Source organism: Pinus tabuliformis, chromosome X (assembly GCF_031772625.1).
Source record: "Pinus tabuliformis cultivar Carrire ecotype Pingquan chromosome X, CPIR1, whole genome shotgun sequence".
Classification (NCBI taxonomy): Eukaryota; Viridiplantae; Streptophyta; class Pinopsida; order Pinales; family Pinaceae; genus Pinus; species Pinus tabuliformis.
The window spans coordinates 164,663,607-164,689,012 of record NC_142308.1 but is presented as its reverse complement, the minus strand read 5'-3'; the positions used below and the strand labels follow the sequence as shown (position 1 = coordinate 164,689,012).

General features: G+C 38.4%; 1 protein-coding gene across 1 annotated transcript in view; it reads left to right on the top strand.

Moving 5' to 3' along the window:
* The first annotated feature begins 999 nt into the window (after window positions 1-999).
* Window positions 1,000-25,406, top strand: part of LOC149138970 (Vacuolar sorting protein 39) — a 286,222-nt gene continuing 261,815 nt past the window's right edge. Inside the window, exons 1-6 of the mRNA XM_089446209.1 lie at window positions 1,000-2,624; window positions 3,040-3,321; window positions 3,600-3,805; window positions 4,140-4,281; window positions 4,559-4,831; window positions 4,930-5,002. Coding sequence (XP_089302335.1) covers window positions 1,308-2,624; window positions 3,040-3,321; window positions 3,600-3,805; window positions 4,140-4,281; window positions 4,559-4,831; window positions 4,930-5,002 — 2,293 coding nt within the window. The 5' untranslated portion in view covers window positions 1,000-1,307. The remainder of the gene's footprint in view (window positions 2,625-3,039; window positions 3,322-3,599; window positions 3,806-4,139; window positions 4,282-4,558; window positions 4,832-4,929; window positions 5,003-25,406) is intronic.

The window sequence follows — 25,406 nt, the reverse complement described above, 5'->3', positions numbered from 1 at the left end:
TGCACAGGGTAGAGGAGAAGATGTCATGGTCTCCTTCATCAAATCGGAAGGTAGTTCAGGGTGGGCCCCGAGGGGAGGGATTGGGTGGAAGGGGAGGGTCAAACTAGAGAGAGAAGGAAAGAAGTGCATGATCAGTAAGGGGGATGGGGGAGATCGAGAAATGACGAATAAAAGGGAGAAGTTATGGTTAGTGAGGACATAATTAACAACACTTGCACCCTCGCCATATGGTCGACATGTCTTTCAAGAGAGTTTCCAATGCACCTTAAAGCTTTATCATTCCAACAACGCAAAGATAAATGAGGGACTTAAATCCAGATTGAGACTATTGAGGGGATATCATTTTTTGGATAAAAATATGAATTCCTTTTATTTAGGTACATTCCTCTTGCCTTGAGAAAGTACGAACCACTTCTAAAGATTAAATCCCAATCTCCTTTTAGTTCAAATAAAAAAGCATAGAATCCTCTGCCATCGAGAAAATGTTGAATTTTCCCTTTCAAATGGGGTTTCCACGTCTTTTGAATCCATGATACAATAGTTTTGGGGGAGGTTGTATACATGTGAATTGTCAGCTCAACCCTCACTCAAAAAATGCTATTGCTTTTTCTTTAGGAATAGAGATCTACAACTCAACCTTAGAGATTTCTTCCAAGCACTTAAACAAAATAAAAAGTGCAAAATTTGAATTATGGATTGAGTATTTCACTAGCACCTAGAAGGGAGGTGTGAAGGGGTGCAATTCCTCCAACTTCACCACGAAAGACACACCACTTTTGACTAGAATTTGCAGAAAATCTCCAAAATTTTCTATATATGTTAAAAAAAACATAAAATTTGAAATTAACCCCCACCTCAACTCAATCCAAGTCTTAAACAAAAATAAATATTTATTGCACACAATTTATCTATAATATATTCTATATCCAAAGCCCATTTCACTTCTACTTACATAGGAAAAAAAACCAAGAACCTTGATGGTAGCAAGAAAACTTTCTTTCATCAACAAATTTCACTTTTACACCCACACTAGCCTCAATTACTCTCACCAATTTCCGGGTAAACAACAACGCCCGATTTCCTTCATGGAAGATGCACTCTTCTGAATATGGGGGACATAGCATGAAGTAATGAAACCGATTGTAAAAGAAGGTACAGCTTCCTTTTGCCCTCTCCATTTTGTACAGACACGATTTTCGCAGTTGACGTCTCATTGAAGGGATCCCCTTCACTGACATCTTGTCATCCATTAATGGTACTTATTATACACTGTGAGCCGAAACCGCTATGATGTGGGCGTCTCAGAAATGATTTCAATGGAAATGGACAACCAGGGAACGAGGGATCGAACTGCGCTCACGGTGGCCGCAGAGACCGATTTCTCCACACGTCCTGAATTCTCTTCTCAATCATCCCGATTTCAGTCGGCAGCAATACTAACCATATCGCAAACTCAAATTCTTCTATACCTCGGCACCGCAGACGGGAAGATTCTCTTACTCTCATGGAATCCTTCGAATTCATCGCCCATGCCTTCGTCTGCAAAAGCAAATGGCGTTGGTTCATCAAATTCTCTAAACACCTCGAACGACATTGTTTTACTAGGATCCAAAAGTCTGGGGCGCCATGCAATCGAGGGCATATGCACACTGCAGGAGTCGAATAAAGTGGCTGTGATCGCGGGCAGCTTTATTTTCCTGTTCGATGTGTATTTAATGGAGTCCGTCAACCAGTTAATTTTTACTAAAGGAGCTTCGGCCATGGCCAAAAGAATGATTAGCCCTAATATGAAAATATCAGATGAGAGGGTTTCGGGGGTTGATTTGGCAGCTGGATTGACAAGAAAGGGGGTTATAGGATCTGAATTGAGATCTGGATTGCACAGAAGACTCTCGGGGGAGCCATCGAGTTGGAGCACAGGGCAGGGTCTTGTTCAGAAGATTGGAGGCTTTGGTAGGACAAATAAAAGTTCTCTTCTAGCGCCTGATTTGGCGAAGGAACGAATTGGGAATGCAGGGAATAAAAGAGTGCGGAACGCGCAATGGGCTGTTGCCGTGGGAAAAAGATTATTTCTATGTGAGATCCTTTCAACTGGTACAGATAGCAAAATGAAAGAAGTAATTAGGCATAAACAATCAAACATGGCCATGAATGAGTTCGGTCTTTCCGGCAACATGAAAGTCAAAGAGCTTCCAGGGATAGAAGGTGTGCTGACCATGACATGGCTTGACAATTCGATAATAGTTGGTACGGTTAATGGCTATTCAGTAATTTCTCTCGCAGATGGGAATCCGACACCGGTTTTTTTACTTCCGGATTCGTCGAGCCCCCCCTTGTTGAAATGTATCCCTAGAGATGCCGAGGTTCTTCTTCTCGTCGACGGTGTCGGGATTGTTGTGAATGGAGCGGGGCAGCCAACTGCGGGGAGTCTACTTTTCAAATACTATCCGGATTCGGTTGGGCAAAGTGGTTCGTATGTGGTTGTGGCTAAACATGGGAAGTTGGAGCTTTACCACAAGGCGACCGGCTTCCGAGTTCAGTCCATTTCTCTCGCAACAACAGGGCATTCTATTATTGCAGATGAGAACGGGGGGAACTTTGTAATTGTCGCCACTGAATTAAAGGTACTTGTTTTTTTATGTTTACTTCTGGAAAACATTATGCTGGAACAAGAATACAGTTAACATAAGCAATATCAAAATTGGGGCCAGGTTTGTCATATCTCTCCCATATTGAATTTACACTCGATTTATCGTTTTTAGTCCCATTGTCCTGCTTTTGTGGACCTTTGATGGATATGAATAAAATTATCTTAACCTATCTCGTCTGCTGCTCGAGAGGAATCCTTTCTTAAACATGTTTCTGAAATCAGGTCGACTATACGTGAAAACACACATGATTGGATGTAGTTCAGTAATTCACTCGAGAAAGCATCCTTTGCAACCTAGCCATTGTTATGCTGTGGATTGATGACTCCAAAATAGTGTAGTTTTCCTGCATAATTCCTCGCAACGCAGTGCTAATTGAAGCTTTTATCAGGTAAGTTGCTTGCAACAAGTATCTATAGAAGAACAATTAAAGGAACTCTTGAGGAAAAAGAGCTATGATGAGGCAGTCTATCTAGCAGAGGAGTGCATAAATAGGGGGGAAGAGGAGCATGCCAAGGAGAGGCTTGCTTTTGTCCATGCACAGGCTGGTTTTCTGTTGCTATTTGATCTGCAGTTTGAGAAAGCAGTAGACCATTTCTTGCAATCAGAAGTGATGCAGCCGTCAGAGATTTTTCCATTTATAATGCCTGATCCAAATCGCTGGTCACCTTTGGTATGTATGCTTTCTCTTATGATTTTTCTTACTATTGGTTAGGTTTTTCCATGTTTATGAATATTTCAGTTTTAACTTTCAATAACATTTTGGAGTGGGAAACTTCTCTGGGATAATCTGATTTTGAGAAGTGGTTGTTGATACAATGATAAGACACGGTTCTTGTCAAATAGCTCCATTCATTTTTTTTCCCTTTACTCTTCCTACCGCATCGGAGTTGTTCTTTGGCAGCGTTATCCCATGGTTTATGCTAAATTTGTATTTATGTACTGTGTCAGGTGCCTAGAAACCGTTATTGGGGTCTACATCCACCTCCTCGACCTCTGGAGGAAGTTGTTGAAAATGGGTTATCAACTATTCAAAGAGAAGCTCTTTTGAAAAAGGCAGGTGTTGCAACTGGGCCATTTACTGTGTGTGAAACCATGCTTCCAAGTTCTTCGAGTAGAAGTATCTTACTGGAGTTGGCGATTCAAAATATTATCAGGTCCCTTTCTTTTTCTTCTTGTCTCGACACAATATTGCTGATATATCCCGAAGCACACAAGGCTAGGCAATGGACTTGCTTTTCAAGTCGTTGAAATATATCAATGCTATTGATAGAGACTTAGAAAAATGTGAAGCGCTTGTGTATCAATTTGTCAGCAATAGTCCCTGTTGCTTTTGGCATAGACTTTCTAGTAGCATGGGAATATATTCCTGTTGTCTATGCCTACCAAACACAATAATCCGAGTTTCTGATTTTCTTTCCCCCAAAGCTAAGCATTTTTCTGACACAATTTCTTTTTATATGCAATATTGTGTTGTTTATACAACTCCAGGTATCTCAAGGCTTCCCGAAACAAGGATCTGGCTCCTTTAATGAAGGAGGGTGTTGATACACTTTTGATGTACCTTTACAGAGTTCTTGGACTTACAGATGAAATGGAGCAACTTGCATCCTCTGAAAACAGTTGTGTTGTGGTATGTAACTTTCATTGTAATGTATTATGCTGCTTTAATACATAATATTTTTTCAGGTTAAATATGTATTCATTTGCACGTTGTCAACAGAGGCCAATGTATGTCATCTTGCATTCTAGTTTTGTAGTCCAGCTTAGTGACTAGAGGCCTTAAGATCACGTGTCCTGTGCATACCTTGGAAAGCAGTGGGGTTCTAGAATTTAGAAACCATGCATGCTGCAAAGGCATGGAGACTATTATAAGAAGGATGACCCTGTGGCTTGAATGGACAGTGCAGGAGGAACTAGAAGCTTTGCTAGAAGAGTCTGGGCATTTACGAACACTTGCATTCTTGTATGCAAGTAAAGGATTACAACAACGAGCATTGGACATATGGCGAATCATAGCACAGAGAAATTTGACAATACCTTTGCAAGGGTCTTCTGTTATGCGGAAAAGAGGGAAGGAGTCAAGTGGTCTGACACATGATCAGCTGGCAGCTGCTGTAGAGGCAGCAAGACTTCTAGAAGAATCATCTGATCACAAGCTTGTCTTGGAACATTTGACTTGGGTTTGTCATATAATCTCAGTCACCTTTATTATAATTTCTGTTTATTATACAATAAGAAATGAAATTTTAATTGTTGTTCCTTATATTTTTAAGTGCAGATCATAGAAATGGACCAAGATCTGGTTGTTAACGTTTTAACATCATCCAAAAGATCTAGTCCTCTTCCACCAGGTACTTCATTGGATTCAAGTTTGTATTTTATAATGTCTTGAATTATTGACAACATATAAATGAGTAGTCACATCCCATGTAAATAGACACATGGCTGAATTCTCATGTTATGCTTATCACCAACTCTACCAATTGAGAAATTGCCATTTGCATTATAGAATCAGGAGAAGAACAATGTATGAGTCATCATGCCCCCCATATAAAGAAATATCCATGTCATGATGCTTCTATGCCCGATTTCTTTTTGATATTCAGGAAAAAAGGGGGAACTGAAAAAAATATACCATTCATCCATTGGACCATTTCTAATCAACTGGTATCTAAATTCTAGATTATCTTTTGCCCTCTTTAATTTAAAAAAAAAAAAAAAACTAACTCATTGTAGCATCTTTAACGTGCAAAATAGGAACACTGGCACACCAAATATTGATGAAATTTGAAAATGACAGTAGAAAGATACATGGCAAAGCAAAACTAAAAGAGAGATCTATAAAATGCACATAAATCACAAACTGGTAGAAAGCGCTTGCACACCAAAGTGTATTTCACCTGCAAATCGAAATTGTTGGAGGAAGAATTCTCAAACAAGATCTCTGTAAGGAGATAAATGAAGATTTCATTGATTGAGAGATTGATAGAATGGTTAAAACTTAAAATTTGGGGGAACCCCTATTTATGCAGAAAGATAGTTAAGCCCTAATTTGTATTCAAAACTGCCTTTATTGATATAATTGGCTACTTATTAATAGGTTTTTAATAATAATAACTCTAATTAATAAGTGCAAAATTGGGATGCAGGCACACCAAATATTGATAAATCTGAAAATGGCAGTAGAAAGAAGCATGACTGTAATATACTAGATCAATTTTTGCCCTAGATTTGTTAGGGATACTAGGGGTTACAATTTTTTTTTCTCAGTTTGTTGTCTCTGTTGATAGTACAGTAAAGTAAATAATGCCACATTCAGCCATATCCAATAAGTCCAGTAAACAAGCAATTCAAACCACAGTTCAATAATTTCCACTGGTGCAATTATAGGTTGTATCCAACAGTGAAGATCAGTTTAACGTCCAGGGATGCCTTAACACGGCAACAATTCACCATAAAATACCCTAACAATGTTCTGTGTAACAACTAACCTAATTAATAATTCACATACTCTTTCAGGCCTCTATGTTGGCCCTGGAGCTGCTGATGGAGTCATATATTATCCTTCTGAGCTTTAGAAAATGCTTCGGCTTCCAAAAAGGAACTTGGTAGTCATTGCAGGGTTGACGCAGAGTGTTGCTTTGCCACAGAGAGCTCCTGTCCTGCACAAGGGTCTGAAAAACCTTGATTCGGGAGGCTTTCCCCTGACCTCAGAACTTGGTGACTTTCAGACAGTCAATGACCCCTCCACAGGACCCGATTTCAAGCAATAGATTTCCGAATTTGGAATCCGCCTTCAAGTATGTGTTTAAGCCACAGATCGCAATCCTTTCACGGAACCCAAACCCTAGCTTTTCCCAGAATCTTTGTGAGAATGCCACAGAGGATTTGCAGATGGCTTTTCTTGCTGTCGGTCAGAGATAGACTCTGATTCAACACGTCCGCTTCAGCGCATGAAGTTTCCTGCTGTACCAGAGCCACTTCCAGGGATAAAGAAACTTCGCTCCCATCCTAATGATGCCTCAGAGTCCAGAACTGATGTCTCTGTGTCCAGAACCAAACCCTTCAATCTGTACCAAACAAAGAGCCTTAACCCAGAGAGTTTCGCTAGCCCAATAGTAACCTTATGCCCAAGAACAAGAGATTATTCCAAAAATTTCGTACTCTTCCAGAAGTAGTCCTGTGCCAAACAGAGAGAAATAGAAGAATGCCAATTAGGGTGGAATCTTTCACCACCGAAATTGACAAAGAAAAAAGGGGTCTTAAAACCCTCAGAACCACTGCCCAATAACAAATGATTTGATCCACACTTGATGCCCAAAATGAATTTAATCCTCCTATATTTATAGATTTTCTTGAGGGGTTTCGTCTTGTTAAATGGTTGAGTAAATCTTACTCAAAACCCCCAATTCTGGGTTGTTCATCCTAGCTGCCCCAAAACTTGCCCAACAATGGGAATTTTGGGGGTTTTCCCCTTTTTGGTGGACTATAGCCTATGGTGACGGACAGGCTAGTAAGTCCCATTTGTCCTCAATTTGTAGAGGACATTACAATGACATAGCAAAAAAAAAGAGAGATATTTATTTCACCTGTAAATCCAAATTGTTGGAGTAAGACTTCTGAAAGAGTATCTCTGTAAAGAGATAAAAGTAGATTTCTGGTTGAGAGATTGATAGAATCAATAAAAGAGGGGGGAACCCCTATTTTATACAAAAAGATAGTGAAGCCCTAATTTGTGTTCCAGAGTCAAACTACCTTTATCATCCCCTTATTAATAATAATCACTCTAATCAGGCCTTAATCTTTTTTAATTGTCTTGGAAAAATCGTAAAGAGTATAAGAGCTCTAGGAAATTTTTTAGGCCTTATTTAACAGAAGTGGCCTTGAACGGTGATACAACTAAATATCTTAAGGACCTAGGACTATAGCTTTATAATTTTACATCACATTTTATTAGCTTATAAGAAAGTAACTCATTTACCTATGATTTTATCGTAACAGGATTGTTGTGTTTAGGCAGACAACAATCATGCACTTTGCTAACGCTACACATATCCCAACTTCCAAGGCTGTGTATGCTTGCAAGGTGCATTTCAATTATCAGGGCAATGATTTGCCAGGTGCCTTTCAATTAATCATCTGCCATGGTTGCATGTATGGCAAAAAACTGCCCTGAAAACATCATCAATATCACTCTTAAATTATTTTAGAGTATGTAATGTTTTTTGAACACTTTGCTTATTCTTTTTGAAAATCTACTTTTTTTTGCCAAGTTTTTAGAATTAATAATTTCTACCTGTAGCGAAGTTACTTGAACATGAAAAGACAAGAAGCAAAAAAGGAGTGCTCTACTTAAGTTTTTAAGGCATGTGATGATCAAGTTAAATGTTGTGTGCACTCTAGGTAGTCATGTGACTAGGGAGACACGATATGGACAACCAAATATTCAGTGAAGGCCTTACCCCAATGGTTGGTGCTGTGTGATCATCCAAAGCCTAAGTCAATAGCTCTCAAATGAATTCATCCCTTCATCATATGTCGTGGATCAAAAGACTATACCGTAGTCTCTTGGAGGTTCTCACGTGAATGATAAGCAGCAAGGGACATAGTAGCCCACAAAGGTTAGCCCAAGTTATGTTGCTGACGTGGAGGTCTTAGGTCATAGGTTCAAATATGGCTTGGTCCCTTGGCGTTACCGGCTGCTATTGTGGTTGGTGGTTGAGACACACTCCATTTAAGGGGTGAAACTGCGACACTTTCCTAAAAAAAAATGTACATGGGGCATAACTCTTCCCTCATTTGTTGTATTTTACTATTTCCTGCTTTCTCTAAATAAAGTTGAGTAATTAAGTGGCATAGGCTTATGACTATTTTATCCTGGTGCAACACTGAGAAATTTTCATGGGTGCACCAATTCAATTAGTTTTGATGTCATATGATCTTAGCGGTTCATTATGACTCATAATGTCCTACTGTTAGAAAATCAGAAAGGCAAAAGGATTTTCTTTATATAGATAATTACTTGTGATATTCTTATGGTTTTTCTTATGTTCCTCTTTTATCTTTTAGTTCATAAAGTAATTACCAAAACAACAATAACACAAAGGTCACAGACACCAAATGTAGTCGGACACCTAGGGCAAAACCCCTATCTAGGGGAAAACCCCTATCTAGGGGAAAACCTAGTCAACAACTCTTCCTTAATAATTTCACGAGATAATCCAAGACTCTTGACCTAGACATAAACTTCCTCCACACCAAGTCAGCCCTTTCTTTCTTCTGTAGATGATAACTCTTTCAGCAGCAACTTCGACCTAGTATCAGCAACTGGCAGCAGCAACTTTGACCTAGTAGCGGCAACTGGCAGCAGCAACTTTGATCCAGCAGGATTTCGACCCAGTAGCAGCCTAGAAAATACTTCAACCCAGCAGAAAGACTTTGATCCAGCAACAGCACTTTGACCCTCTTGTGGTAGACCAGAAAATCCACATGTGTGAGAAAGAGATGACCTGTCATTTCCAGCAATTCTCCTTCTTCTCTTGGAATTTCGCACTTTTCTGCCTCCTTCTCTTGGATATCAAACTTGTGCGAGAGATGTCTCCAAATGAATTCAAACTGCCTGTATATATAGGCTTCTGGTGAGGTCAAATTACCCAGTTTGAGGCCAACTTGGTGTGGAGGTGACAAATGACTTATTTGATTCAATAATAAATCTTTTTACACGATTCAAAAGTCCAAGAAGGGTCTCTTTAAATGGACAATGACTTTAATGACTTGGAATAAATCCTAGAAGTCCTCAATGCGGACTTTGACCTAAAACATGGTGACCCAGGCATGAAACCCATGCTTTAATAAATCATATTAATAATAATAAAAATTTATTTTTCTTTCTTTTGATAAATACATTTCATTGTGGCTCAAATACAATTTATGAAGACCGAACCTAGTTACATTCTTCAACACCTACCACATAATCCAAGTCAACATATCACCACAAAGATATATTTCACCTCGGCTGATGATGAGGTAGTAGCCACTCTGTTATCACAAGTATATGAAATGTAAGTAGGCATATGCAACATGTAAACAACATAGTTCAACCATTAGGTCATGGACGATAAACATGGTATATATATCCAGATTCCAAATAGACAGAAATTCTCAGATCTAATGTGAGTTCCAGCTAAATAAGTCATTACAAATCTCTCATCTACGAGGTCAAACTAGTTAGAAAAGGTGTCAAATTGAATATGCTAATCTTGTTCAAGTCACTCTCTAAATTTTGTCACTGCACTCCAGGAGTTGAAATTTGTCAAATTGTTTCCTTTTTCTTATCTTCATGGTCCTGCATGAACGGTGTAGGGCATTGTACCAACTTGTTTGTTTTTTCAAGATAAAAATATAGGTATAAATGCTAAGATTTGCAGAAAAATATCCTCCTAACTTAGCTGCTGCACTCTTCATTCATATTGCTTCCTTTTCCTGCCAAAATACCAACATTGTTGAAGGATAATCCAAAAAAGATATAAGAATAAGGGTCTTTGTAGAAAGTAAGCAGGTTTCTTCAATAAAATATTACTTCCTAAATTACAAAAAAATACCCTAGTCCTCAACTCAATGTTATACTAATGTTTTGCACAATTTAACAAGTGTTTAGAATCCTTCATACTTTTGACCTCTAAGAACTTCAATGTTTTGTGAACATTCTGAAACTATGGTGGTGATTGATTGAGCTATAAGAATTAGTGTTCTTTATAGCCTCTAGATCATGGTATATGAGAAAGACGTTGGTTGCTTTCGCATGGCACTTGGCCCTTTTCTTTGATGTTGAGAGTACTATTGGGGCAAAGTGGGGATGCCATCATTCTCCAACCATATTTGGGTTTTGCATTGTTGAGCTTGAATGGTTCCTCAAAGAGAGGACATTAGAATAAATTGTTAGCCCTAAAATACTAAATAGTCACTATGTTATATTTTTATAATGTATTTGATTTTTTTTTCAATAGAACAGGTAGCAATTTTCATTAATGAAGCTGTAAACGGGCCAGGTCTGTTACAATCATAGAGAGATTACTCTCATAATTATTCAGCAAATTAACAAGCAAAGAGACCCCATTACTACCTATGTTATTCACATATATACTCTTTACATATTATATACTGACAACTGTAAATCTTCCAAAAAACTCCATAGTCCAATACTATTCGACAAAACATAGATTTAAAAGAAAAGACAACTGCCACCCACAAATTCCAGGGTTGACTTCTCCCAGAGCCTCTTCAAGAAGCATACCTAGTTCCTTGTTTCTGCCTGCCTCAAGATCCAAGCCACGAGCTGCAGCACCAGCGAAACCCTTTGATGGAGGAGCAGAGTCATCACCGAAACCGAAAACTTCTTTCAGCACACCCATGGTGGCTCTCTCCATTTGCATTTCAATATTCTTCAACTTATGACGTAGGTTCATAACATCTATCGTCAGGAGTTCCATCGATTTTTGGAGAAATTCCATATCCTTTCCGAGACCAAACAGTTGAGCATACAAGACTGCCATATTTTCATTGATTTCCTTCAATTTCCTTGACAACTTGCTTATAGGAACTATCAACTATATCCCCTATACTCCCACTGCGCCCAGACTCCGCTGCATTGTTGGCACTTCCATTGCTCACTGAGGCCATTTTCCTGGCTATTCTCCCTTGCACCGGAGATATCTGATGGTTAATTTGCCTCAACCAACAACTATAAATAAGTGCCTGGTCCTTCTCAACATTCCTTCCAATCTTATCAACCATAAATGAATATCGTCTCTGCAACATGGCGAAGCCACTTTCTTCCATCTCCATCACCGCCAAATCTTGCTTGGTTTGAAATGCGATGGTACCAAACTTGCCCTCGATTGAAGTCATATTTATTAACCAAGAAAATAACCAATGGCAAAATGCCCACTTGTCATGGTTCATGGCCACCTTTCTACTGTGTTCCCACCTATGCATTAACTTTCAATCTACCATCCCCTCTCCCAATGCTCTCCAACGAAACCTCAGAATGTTGTCCCATCTTAACTGCATGTGTATTCTTACGAGGTCTCATACTCTAGCTGTACTCCAAAGGGCTTGTGTTATAAAACAACTTTATGGTTTATGACGTATATCACTAATGTTGTTAATTCTTATGCATCCTTGCTCTAACTCTGCTCCAATGTTTGCTTGAGCATCCGCCAATTGGTTGTTGGCTGTTTTAACATGGAAAATTTTGAATTTTTCAATTTTCTAAGGAGATACATTATCCTTATAAGAATTGGAGAGGTTTTAGACTCAATGAGGTTCTCATGCTTGGCAAGACTCAAACATTTTTGGATAACCACCATTGAATCACCAACAATGATCAGATTCCTGATGCCCTTGGAGACGCTGATTTTCAAGCCTTGCCAAAGAGAGAGCGCTTTGGCTTGATTGTTCGTGGCTTTGCCGAGTCCCCATGCGAACTTTAATTCAGTCTTTTCTTCGAGGTTTAAAAGCACCCCTCTTGCTCCAGCCTCCTCGTATAATGTTTTTGATTATTTAGAAACTTATGTCCAATATGGAACTATTGACATATGATGATTTAATATCACTTCATTACGTATCAACGGGTTGTTAGTTAACTGGACACATCATTATGAATTCCTTCTTAGGAAGTTGTGAATAGTTGGGTGAATAAATGTGTAACCCAATCGTCATGTATATGAAAAGTGCACCTCCTTCCCCCACTTTTGAATTGAGCCATGCGACATCCCTTTTGGAAATATGATTCTAAATTGATTTGAACCAGTGAGCTAAGATGCCCAATGTTTTGAATTCTTTATGGTTGTAAGATTCCTTTCAATGCCAATTTATCTATAATGTCTATGGGAGTTATAGATTTGCTCAGTCAAAGTTTATGTCTTGGTCTAAATCCAATTTGGCCTCTACTAGGGGTTATGTTGAATGCTTAATCATCCTCATGTTCTTCTTAACTCAAGCGGGTTGTTACTTTCCTTCCGTTTGGGGATGTTTTTTCTCTTTGTTGAGTTAATGTCTTTTATTTAGTTTTATGCTTTTTCTTTAGCCCCTTGCATCTCTATGTGTGTACCCTCATTATTTATTGTCGGAACATCATGATCCAGCCTCTTTTTATTCTTTTGGGATCTTTGATACCAACCCAAAATCTGTTTTGCTGATTGAATTTATTTTCTTAATGCCTATGCTTAAAAAGGAATTCTAGAAGCCATATGAGATTTAGAAAGTCGTCATGTTATAGTTACGTCTTCAATCTCGAGGAAATAATATAGATGTCATTGAAATAATTCAACAAGGACTCGTATGCTTGATTTGAGTAGTTAAATAATGATTTTGTAGAAAGTTATGAGCTATTTCAATAAGGTGTGTACTATTTTAGATTGGATCTTAATTCTAAGCCAACTTTTCACTTGGTATTTGTTGGACACCTAATCCTCAATGGGTTAGTGTGGAAGCCGAATAGACAAAAGGAGTCCAAGAGACCTTGGGATGTGGAACCCAACGGTCACAATATGTACTATAAATGTATATCACTTGTTAATAAAATTGGAATTCTCATGTTTTATCCTTCAGATTATCTTGCTGCCCATGTGTGTTTTTCCTTGTGTTGTGTCTCTTGCCGGTTAAAGGAATTCTAAACGTTTTGAACGTCCCTGTGCCTGGTGATCTCCATGTGTAATTCTTGATATGAGTGATTGTTTTCTGTGGCCAGTTCTACTGTCAGTCATATGAAAAAAAAAAACATAGTCGGTTGTTGCAGTTGTATTCTACGTTGAAGAAAGACCAATTTTAGCCATTATCCTGCCATCCCTGACATTCCTGACCTCTGAAATCCGCAGGTCTCTATTTTTGGTCTCTGACTCACTGTCCATACGTTGAACTGCCATACCAGAGTCCGCCGGTTGATTCAGTCTTTTGTTGAATGCTGCGTTGCTTCTCTACACCAATTTTCGTGTTAGTGTATTATTGTTAATTAATGTGGTTGTTTCTCTGTGCATATACTGTATGAGGTCGATTGGGGGTCCATCTACATGTCGTTTTAACCTATGCGTTACATTGAATCATAGTCTGATCACTGGGTTCCTCTTAAAATTCTGCGCACCATTCAGATTTCTCTATACCTTTTTGGCACACCCACAATCCTGAAATCGTTAGACGTTACCTTCCTCCAACGTTGAATCACTGTTTGAAGTGTGGTCAACTTTGGTGATTGGTTTTGTGAGTGCTGTATTGGAGATGAACTAGGTCGAATGCTATTCTTGTTTCAGAAGGAGCGGCTGTTAAGGATTGTTATTGTCCCTTGGAGCAACGAATTCCAGAATTGTGGCATCTAGGGCCGAGATTCTCATTGTCTTGTACAGGTGGATATCCCTTGGAATTTTGGCATTTCTATCAGCAGTGGGCAAGTTAAGATTCATTATTATTAGTCGAGAAACGAAAGGTAGTTGAATCTAAAGTCGAATTCTTCCCTCAACAACCAGATTGAATCCCTTTCCCAGATTGTAGATAGGGGAATGAATTTCTAATATCAAGAAGGTAGAATCACACTGAATATCAGTCCCAGAAGATGGACGAAATCTACTTTTGATTGTGGGTGCAAACATTCCTTATAGAATATTTCTCTGAAGAGGCCGAGCTTATGTTAAATTGGTTGAGTTCTGAGATGTCAACAACACTCGGAGACCAAGTTCGGACTACCACTGGAGATTGAATTTTTGAACATGTCTGAATGGACAGGCCATTCTTCAAGTACGTAAATTCCAGAATTTAATCTTTGAAGCAACACTTCCAAAATCGGGTCGTGCTGGACATATCAAACCTTGAAGGCCAACTTAGCTTCCAGACCAAGTTCATATTGCTTTCCTGGTCATCTTTCTCTGCTAGATAAGAGGGACGCATTGTTTCCAGCATAGCATTAAGCGCTATCAGCAAGTTTATAAAGATCATTTTTGTCTTCTCTAAAAAATTGGAGCGAATCCCAGGAGCCTGCATAGCAGCTATTTGCAGAAAATCATTTAAATTTTGGTAAAGGAATCTACACAGGGCAGAGACACGAGCTATCACTATAGCTATAGTTGCTCCAAGTTTCCAGTCCTTCATTGCTACAGGACTTCACCTATAGGCTTGGAATCGCTGGTAACTTTGGGCAAATTGATCAAGATCTCAAGTTGAGGAAAAGAGGACATTGTCTGTCCAGTAGTTCATTTGGAGTCAAGGGGATTATTGATAAAGGGACGTGGACTTGTCCTATAGCGAATCATGAACTAGTTGCAGAGTGGCACCTCTGGTAGCAGTGTACATCACTACAAATATCTTCATGCAATTATTACATAAAGTTGAAGTGGACTATTGTTTTCATGCAAATCTGGTATCTCAAATATTGAAGTGGACTATTGTTTTCTTTGAAGAAAGTGGCAAGATCAGAGAATATTGATTCGTACCCCAGTCAAAGCATATGAGCATTCAAGTCCTGTCCATGACATGGTGTTATAATTGTTGAAGTTTTGTTAGCCATCATTTCTGATTCAAAAGGGAAGGAGTATTTGAAGGATCCAAGCAAGTTTGCAGTTGCTGCTGCCCCAGTTGTGGTATTAAAACTCATTATAGTCTCTGTCTACATATATATGCATTGATTCCTTGATTCATTTGCTGCACATTTATAAAGGATATTGCTGTGTACTGTGAGTGGGTATTACTTTTCTGCACTGAGTAGTAGTTGTGATCAGTTTTTAAGGTGTAAATCAGACATTAAATGGCCAGAATCAGTGAAGTATTAGAGTTCCTTAAAACTCTGATATTGTCTACTAATCATGATACATTAAAAGTCAGCAAAGTTTCTCTCACAGACATTCAAGTCTGTCTACAAAATGCACAAGAGAAAATTGATTTTTTGCAGCTTGAAACTCAGCTACAACAAGAAGAATTAAAACAGAGGAGTCATCATTCTGAACATGTTTTTGTTCAGAACATTGAGACTGCAACCCATCAGAAGCAAGTCAATAATGTTACAGTTGGTTCAGATTTAGTACCCAATAAAGCAGCAATTGTACATGCAGATGCAGAAACTCAGTCTGCACTTCCCAAGCCCATCATCAGACCTTGGGAACAGCTTGTCCACAACAAGCACAAAACCGGTCTTGGATATGACAAGGACTTGTCCTTTCATATTCCAGACTACTCAAAGCCCATTCAGTTTCAGAGTGCTAGATTCATTCATGACAGTTCACATCCAGCTGTTCCAGATTCTGCTCCTCTTCCACAGCAACAACAACAACAAGAGATTGTGAAATGCCAACACTGTGATCGAGTTGGCCATCTGAAAGATCACTGTTTTAATCTTCATCCATGTAAGCACTGTCATAAAACCACCCATTCTTCACACAGGTGCTTCAGAAACAAATGTCCTGCAAGAACAAAAATTCATCTTGGATGGATCGCTTCTTGGCAATGGGCATCAACAGCCAAGAAGATATTCCAATCACATGTCAGAACTTCTTCCAGAGTATTGAACAGTCTTGCAGTTGAGTTTTTTCCATCATCTCACCTTGTATCTGGCAGGGGGGGAAATGATGGTCATCTACAAGCTTCAAAGTCACATCAAGCGAGCCTGAGCCACAACCTGCCATACTAGATTCAGAGTTGTAGCCAGAGACAAAGATGGCTTTGAGCATGCCTTCAGTTGGTAATCTGGGATACTTCCTCTAGCAGAAGACTTTAGTTTCTTGCCAGTTTCGGAAGAATTCCAGGAACAAAATTGAGGACACTTCCTCTAGCAGAAGACTTCATCTTCTTGCCAGATTTGGAAGAGTTCCAGGAATTGCATTAAGCATTCTAGAGTTGTTGGTCATCCTTAAACCATCACAGGGTGAGACTTCCCTTTTCAGGTTGAAGTTCTCCCTTTTATGCGGGGTGAGACCTCCCTTTCATGGTTCAAGGTTTCCCTCTTCAAAACAATAGGAGCACTTCCTCTAGCAGAAGACTTCAGCTTCTTGCCAGTTTTGAAAGAGTTCCGGGAACTGCACTAAGCGTTCTAGTGTTGGTGGTCATCCTTAAACCATTGCCCTTTATACCAACATTTCAGAGAGCACATTCAGTTTAGTGTTGCCATGCATTTTTGCACATTTTGTATTACAGCTCTCTTCTTGGACTCATACATAACCCTTCAGATTAAGGGGGGGAATGTTGGACACCTAATCCTCAATGGGTTAGTGTGGAAGCCGAATAGACAAAAGGAGTCCAAGAGACCTTGGGATGTGGAACCCAACGGTCACAATATGTATTATAAATGTATATCACTTGTTAATAAAATTGGAATTCTCATGTTTTATCCTTCAGATTCTCTTGCTGCCCATGTGTGTTTAACAGTATTTTTAAATTTTGATTCAAAATATTATATTCTAATTAAGGACATAACAAATTACAAAAAACACAGAAACAATTTAAAAGAAAAGTGGTCAATAATTATGTGAGTACTAAGAAATTGAACATTAGATAGGGGGGCCTTAGTCACTTGGTTGACTGAAATGTCTATCCACATTTTTCTCTTTAAGAGCTCAAATGCTTTACATTTTTAAGCCATGTAACCAATTCAGCATAAAGCACTGGGTTAATTTTAATTTTTCATTTGTACATCCAAGATTCGAAAATCAACCTTTATACATGAGGCTTTACATCCAAAATCAACCTTTGTACGTGGCTATATGTGCTAAAAATAAAATACTACATGAACTAATAACAAGTACAGCTACATATCTTATAATCGTCATCCTCATCTTCATTAACAAAAATAGAACAAGGTGCTTTTTTAGTAGAACTAGAGTGTGGATTGATTAAGTTTGTGGAGTAACTAGAGATAAAATTTATTGGTAGATTAAATCTTTTTTGGCCATAGAAGGGCCCCACACCCTTATTGGGTGCTTTAGTGAGCCTGCAAAAGCAAAAAAGTCCCAGAAGTAGGGCAATTTTGGGCCAATATGCCGTCGAAATGTTTTGGCGGTGTTTCCAAATTAGGAAAACGCCACCCAGGCGTTTCAGTGTTTTGGGTATAGGTATGCAAGGTTGGGGGTTGTTTCCCGCAACATAGCTCTAAAATGAAAACACTTGGAGAGAGAGAGAGAGAGAGAGAGAGAGAGAGAGAAGTTATCCACTTTGAAATTTAATTCTCTCTATATATGATGGAAAGATTAAAGCAATGTTATCATAACCGAATCATTCAATGAACTGGTAGATCCTCCGAACTAGGAACCTGTTAGAATAGGACCGAAACTGGTAAAAAAAATCAGACCAAAAACCTGTCAACCAAAAGCACTTAAAATATTCAAATTTTAAAGAAAAACATTATATATTCATGTGCATCCATATGATTCCAAACCTTATATACACAAATAAGAATTTTTTTTCTTTTATATAGCATGTAAGGGTGCACATAACCAAAATAGCATTGAGTGCAATTCATCTCTAAATTGAATGCATCAACAAACAAGATGTAGATGGCCTCTAGCATCCAAAGAAACCACGCCACAACAAATACCTACATATCGTCAAAAATCATTGCCTAATTTGGAATCTTCATTATCAATATCATCCACTAAACATTAAAATTACATAGAAAAATCTTAGCATGTCAAGTCAAGATTTTATTTGAGTCATGGTTATATTATTAGTAGCGTCATGATAGAGTTCAACAATCAATGCCACTAACATCAAGGTACATAGGGGGCTTGATTCTCTTGATTAAATGCTAGTTCCATATGCATGTACATGACAAAATCCAATGGAAATGTTGCAATCCCCTTAATCCTGAAAACTGTTAAGTTCACTGTTTTTTTGCGTGGGATCTAAAATTCTACTTTCTCCACTCTTAAACCTCCAAAGACAATTAATGGTAATGTTAAAAATTTAAGTAAAGGGATTCATCCTTTTAATTTAAGAATTTAACATTACCATTAATTGCATAGCATTATTAGGGCAATATGGTCAAATACTAGACTTTACCACTCATAAATTATTGATTTTTAAAAAAAATTGCATTCAAAGAGTCCTTTGTAGCATTGTACGAAATTGGCTAGTTTGATACTGAATTGGCCTTTTCGAGTGCCTGACAATGGTTCAAACAAATTTTCCCTAAAATGCAGTCAGGCCAGCTGATTCACTCTGGTGCGGTCCTATTCTTATAACACTGGATTAAAGAAATTAAAAGAAGATTTCATTGTATGTAAATGTTGCATATTTTTTCTCCTTATCGATAAGCACGGGGAACCTCGGAGACTTCACCACCGTCGATAGGTGGTAATCAGGGTAAACCATTGGTGCCTAGTTTCCAAGCACTTTGTAGTAAGGGGATCAAGAGAGTGAAACCCATGACCTCTTCGACTTTTTGTGTGAGATCTCTTATCCAGTTTATGATTGCTTGAGCTAACCCTCAGGGATATATATATATATATATATATATATATAGATGCATATTAAGTATGATTATTGAACCTTAGTTATTGTGATGTTCCCTATTTATTAATTGCCTAGGGGAGGGTGGCGTAGCCTATCCAACCCCATAGGCTATATTGAATGATAAAGGGGCAAACCCATTATCCAATGTTTTGGGGCAACATTGGGTAAATTTGGGGTAATTTGGGCAAAAAGCCATAATTAGGGTCTAAACTTGTAACTCCCTCACACTAAAATAAGGAGGGACCCTATAAGGAATCTATAAATAGGAGAGAGATGGATACATTTTATCATCATTGATTGGTTTGGAATGTTGTTGTTTCTTTGCGCTGAGGTTGTGAGGGTTTTAAGACCCCTTTTTCTCTTGATTAGTTTTGGTGGTGATGATTCCACCCTAGCTAGTCTTCTCCCTTTCTCTATCATGTTGAAACATAATATTCTGAGGCAAAATCTTATCTGGTTTGGTAAGCAAGAAGTGGTTTTTTCTGTGGTTTACTTGGTCACCAAGTTCTATTTCAAGGACAACGAGGGCTATCTTTGTGGTATTTTGTGGTCACCGAAATTCTAGTAGTGAAGGTTATCACTGTGTAGTTCCTACTCAACCACTGAAGTTCTAGCTACGTTTTTTAGTGGATTTGTGGCACCAAAGCTTGGTTGGGCCATCCTAGGTCAACGAGGCCCTTATTTGCTGTGTTTTAGGGTTTCAACTTGAACAAATTAGGGCACCACATCCCTCACTTTGATCATCTATGCCTGTCTTGTGGGAAATAGCCATTGGGATAGATGACGTAGGGCACGCGACTCACCTGATCAAGGTTGCGAAGGAAAAATCTAGGCACATTGTTCTTATTCTCTTGTGGTAGCAGACTGTAATTGCGGAGGGATTTGAAGTGGCCGCAACCTACCTTATGGAGTTCGGTTGGGTAACAACCCAATCTCTGAGGCAGTAAGTAGGAACTAGGGCAGCGAGGGTTCCAATTGGATAACCGCACCAAGACTTGGAGCAGCTGAAACTGTAGTGACAACAATAAGCTAGCTTGGTAGGGCATCACTAAAAAGGTACCGATTTGAGCAATTTCGCAGTTTACCATCAACCTTGTAAGTTGAATATTGGATAAATTGGCTAATTAGGACTTACCTGTTGCTGCAACCATATTTACATTATTAGATACAACTTTGCAAGGACTGTTGTTGTGTATACACCAGGTCTACTTGGTACAGTAGCCCTAGGTACAATAAGATTGATGTAATCAATTGATGTATGGTGAAAATTACTGCTTGATTACATTATTAGGTGTTTTACATAATATATCTCTATGAAAATTAGTAGAATTTATCTTGTGAATTTATAACCCTAAGTGCAAAAATTCCCTAAGGTTATTACAATGGTATCAAAATTGTGCATTCTGCCAACTTGTGAGTATATGAGCATTGTACTCTTCCAGAAGATAGGAATAATGTTACAGTCAGAAGGAAAGGGAATACCCACAGTTCTCCTTGTAGGGGAGGACAAGGAGAACAAGATCCAGGTAACCTCTTGAATGTGCTAATCCAAGGACAACAACAAATACCCCAATTGCTAATGCAAGGGCAACAACAGATAGCCCAAGGGTAGCAACAAATGACGCTTGCCCAAGTCATAAACAACATAGGTAACAATGCAACTAATGGACTGAATATTGGTAACATGTCTTATACTGAGGAGAGCAATGACCATAATCATGGCTCTTTTAATATCTTTTCACATAGTAACACAGACAACCAATGGAGGAAAGCATAAACCCTTACTTCCTCATATAGTTTGACAATGACAACCCAGGGAACATCACAATAGAATGGACTCTTTGAAGAATACTTTCAATAGTATGCAACACTAGGGGAAAATGTACATGCGACCATGATTTTTCAAGGGTGCAACAACATCAAATACAAGAATAGACCCAAGGGACAACATAATCATGATATGATGGGCAAGGTGGGTAAACTTTCCATTCCCTCTTTTGATGGATCATCTAAGTGCTCAACAATGGCTTGGGTACAAAAGTTGGATACCTACTTCCAACTTAATCCCATGTTGGAAGCAAACGCTATCAAATTGGTCACCTTAGGACACTCCAACATAACTTCATATGTGGACTTCACTCAAAGATTGGTAGATCATTTCGATTGGAAGGATCCTGACAAACACTTCAGAGAGCTAGCATAACTCAAGCAACTCGGACACCCGGATCCTATATTTCAAAATTCTAGCAGTTGGCAATCATGGTTACAGAGATATTTGAGCAAAGGTTAGTTATGCTCTTCATAGAGGGTTTAGCCTAACCATTGCATGGGTGGGTCAAGGATTTTAAACCTACCACATTGCATGATGTCATCATCATGACATGAGATATGGGAGATGCAACACCAAAAGTGAAGTCTCCAACCGGACCACTAATCCCTCTGAAGGACAAGGACAAGAAGTCATTTCAGAGAGATGGGACCAGGAAGGATTGGTTGGATGAAGAGATTGGAAACGAGTTGAGAAGAAACCTCTGTTTCACTTGCAAGGAACCTTGTGAACTTGGTCATAGATGTTTGGGGAAGGGAAAGATTCACTACATTGAAGTAGTGTTTGACAACGACAATGAAGATGATACAACATCGAAACCAATCAAGGACCTAGCATTTCTGGAGAAGAATCGTCCTTGGAGAAGGCTAAGGGAGACAAGAAGCCATGTCCAAGAATTCCTCTCTCTCTAGGGTTCCTAAATATTACACCATCAAGATCAAGGGTGTCATACGAGGACAACGAATCATAGCATTGGTTGATGGTGGAGTGACATACAACTTCATTGATGCAATTGTGGTGGTAAGGAGAGGCATCCCTACAAAAGAATTTGAAGGCTTTGAAGTAAGGGCAGCTGATGGGTATAACATGACATGCACACAAGTGGTTCCACATTTGAGGGTAACATTGGGTAATTATACATTCATTGATGATTTTTATGTGATAGAATTGACAAATACCAATGTGGGGCAAAGAGTACAATGGTTGTACTCGATAGGAAGATTCATAATGAACTACCAAGTGATGGAAATGGAATTCCAAGACTGAAATGGCAGCAAGGTAGTATTAAGAGGCATGACCAATGGTGGCCCGTGAGTTGTAACAACAAAGCAAATGGAGGTCATACTTAAGCAGGATGAGGTAACTTACATGGCAACTTGCATGAGTGCAGACCCCAAGTCGTCAAGTTGTAGCCTACAAGCTTATGAGTTAGGTACAAAATGCAAGAAGAATGTTGGATCTGACATATGCATGCTCATGAAAGATTGGAGAGCCCACCTCTAAGTAGAGTATTCCAAAAATAAGTTTGCTTGCGAGTGATGGACGGTCTCATCCAAGATGACAGGTACATGGTAGAAGATGAAATCATTTTCTATAAAGATCAGATATATTTTGTCCCTGAATTTGCACAGTTGTCACACAAATTGTCACGACAACGCTCAGACTGGGGATTGTCACCCTGATCCTCGATCTCTCCATTTAAGCCGTCTCCGTGGCTAAGGGGGGTAGACCCTTTGGGATAAAGGATGACCAATTGTGGACCAGTTGGGTTGGAAGACACAAGGAGGCAAATTAGCACTTGATTGATTTTAGAAGTTAATGTACAGTGCCTTATGGATTTAATGATTAAATAATTGTTCATCAAATGCTGCGAAAATATGAACTTTGTAATTCCACCATTAACAATCATTTATCATTAAATAACCCAAGCAAAATGCAAGATATTCAACCAAAGTATAACGCCTTAATAATGATCTAGCAATTAAAATTTCAAAAATAGATAATGCTTTAAATAACCACGCAAATTTTAAATGCTAATCAGATCACTTTCATATAGCTAATTTTCAAACGAACATTTAAGCATGTTTAACCACATAAACATTAATCCCACATCAAAAATCTATTAACCTTAGCGAAATATACCAAAATTTGGAAACGTGACAAAAATATGCTAAGACTAAATGCAACACAAAATATTTCAAACAAATTTTATGTTTTTATAAATTTTTTATTTTTTATTTTTTTCTATGATTTTAAAATTCTAGATTTAAAATCAAATATAAAACAAAGCTAAAATCTAAAGTATCTAAAATTAAAGAAACTGATCTAAACTAAGAACTAATAAAAGAAAACTAAAATTAACTTTTTTATGATTTTTTAATTTTTTATTATACCTTTTTTATTTTTAGTTTTTTATATTTGATTTTGAAACAAAACCAAAACTAAATAAAAAATTAAACTAAAACAAACTAAAAGCTAAACCACAAATAAAACTTAAATTTAATCTGAATCTAAAATCTAAAGCTACTTCATGGAATTCAAAACTAAATATTCAAAAAAGAAGAAATAAAAATAAATACGCTATCCTACCCTAATCGAAATATTCATAAGCAAACGTATTGTTGTTTTTTACTGCAGGTTTGTGACGGTGGGATCTGAAGAGAGCAGCCACGCAAGGAATGCTGTGTGATGGTGCTTCGATGGCAGCGTGGAAGCTTGGAAGTTGGCAACCAGCAACTCTGCGGGTTTGAGGATGGGCAACAGCGAGGGGAGCTGGGGATTGGGCTTATGGAACGAGAGCGTGTGGATGACTGCAGTGAGGGACGAGGAGGGAGAGAAGATAGACGCGGGCAACGTTAGAGAATTGGCAATGGGAGGACGGAGGATTTCTGTGATGAGGGAAAGCCAAAACGAAGATGAGACGGGGGCTAGATAGCAGCAACGTAGGTGTTTTTGCATGAGAGTGGGGTTGCGTAAGGAAAATCGCAGAAGGAAAAATGCGTTTGAGAGAGAAGCTGCGGAGCAAAGGACGCTTAACAGACAACAAATATGTGTGTTGGCAGGTGTAGCGTGAATGAAGGTTGAGCAACAATGAAGAGGGATGCAGTATGTTTGAATGTTGCAATCTAAGGATGGCAGCTGCGTGAGAGAGTAACAGTTGAAATGGACACAGATTCTGATTGATAACACCCAGGTTTGGGAGCCACAGGAATGGGAACCAGCGTAAATTTGGAGAAATGCAGGTCCAAGGGTTTGGACACTTGAAGAAAAGAAATTTCGAATTTTTTCCCAAAAAAATTTGACGACCCCAGGGAGCAGCAAACAAACTGCCTTGGAAAACCCCTGGAACTTTCCACAAAGTCAGAGATTTAAATTCTCTGTTTTAGATTTTTCTGCAAGAGCTGATAGATAGAAAGCTGAGCTGAAAGATGTCAGCGCTGAAACTTGGCAGCAATCCAAGAGGCCCTCTAAAAAAAAATTTCGAAAATTTTCCTGCGGAAATGAAACCCGTACAAGCAGCTGACCCTCTTCAGAAAAATTGAAAACCTGTACCTACAACCTGGAAACAATGAAAACAAACAACCAGAACCTGAAAATGTAAAAAGATAAATGAAACCCTAAAAACCCTAAGAACCAGATAAATTACAACATTCACAGATTTATGACTCTAAGCAGCCAGATTTGTCAATAATCCATAGAAATATTTTCAGAATGTTAGATTTACTATGAGATACTTCAGAAAATCTTTCATGCATTCAAAAGATAAATTTAAATGGTAGACTGAGAATCAAAACTGGCTGGGCTTTTCAAGAAAATGCTTTCCTGGAGTTGGCTAGTTCAGCCGAGAACTTCCCCAAACGCTCGTTGATCTTCTCAACCTAGATTTCCTGCACAACTCACTTCAACTATCAATAAAGAGAGAAAAAACAGTACTAAATTCCAAATCCAATGGCGGTACCTGCCATTATTTCCAGAAAATCTACTACCATTAAAACCCTAATGAGTGAACAAGATACCTGTGTTCAACATCACTCTTCATCAAGCTATTAGCAATGGTTGAAGATAAATTTATGCAGAAAATGAAACAGTTTACAACATTTTAGAAGAGTAACACCAGCAAGATTTCAACCCCAAAGTCTTTTTTTATTGCACAAGAAAAAGATTACAAGAGAGCTTTCTTCAGCATAAGACTCACAGATCGAATGATCTCAAATGACCCCTAACACCCTATTTAAAGGAAAAATTCCCAACGGCTAGTTCGAGTGATCCATGTCGAAATGATCTCGACTGTCGATGAGGATCAAAATCCCTTTTAATCTCATCCGTCGAATTTTTAAATGCATTTTAATCTATTAAAAAATTGAAATTCTGCATTTATTTACTCAAATCTTTGACTTTTAAATTTATTTATTATCTTTATCTATTTTTAAATTTTTTTAATT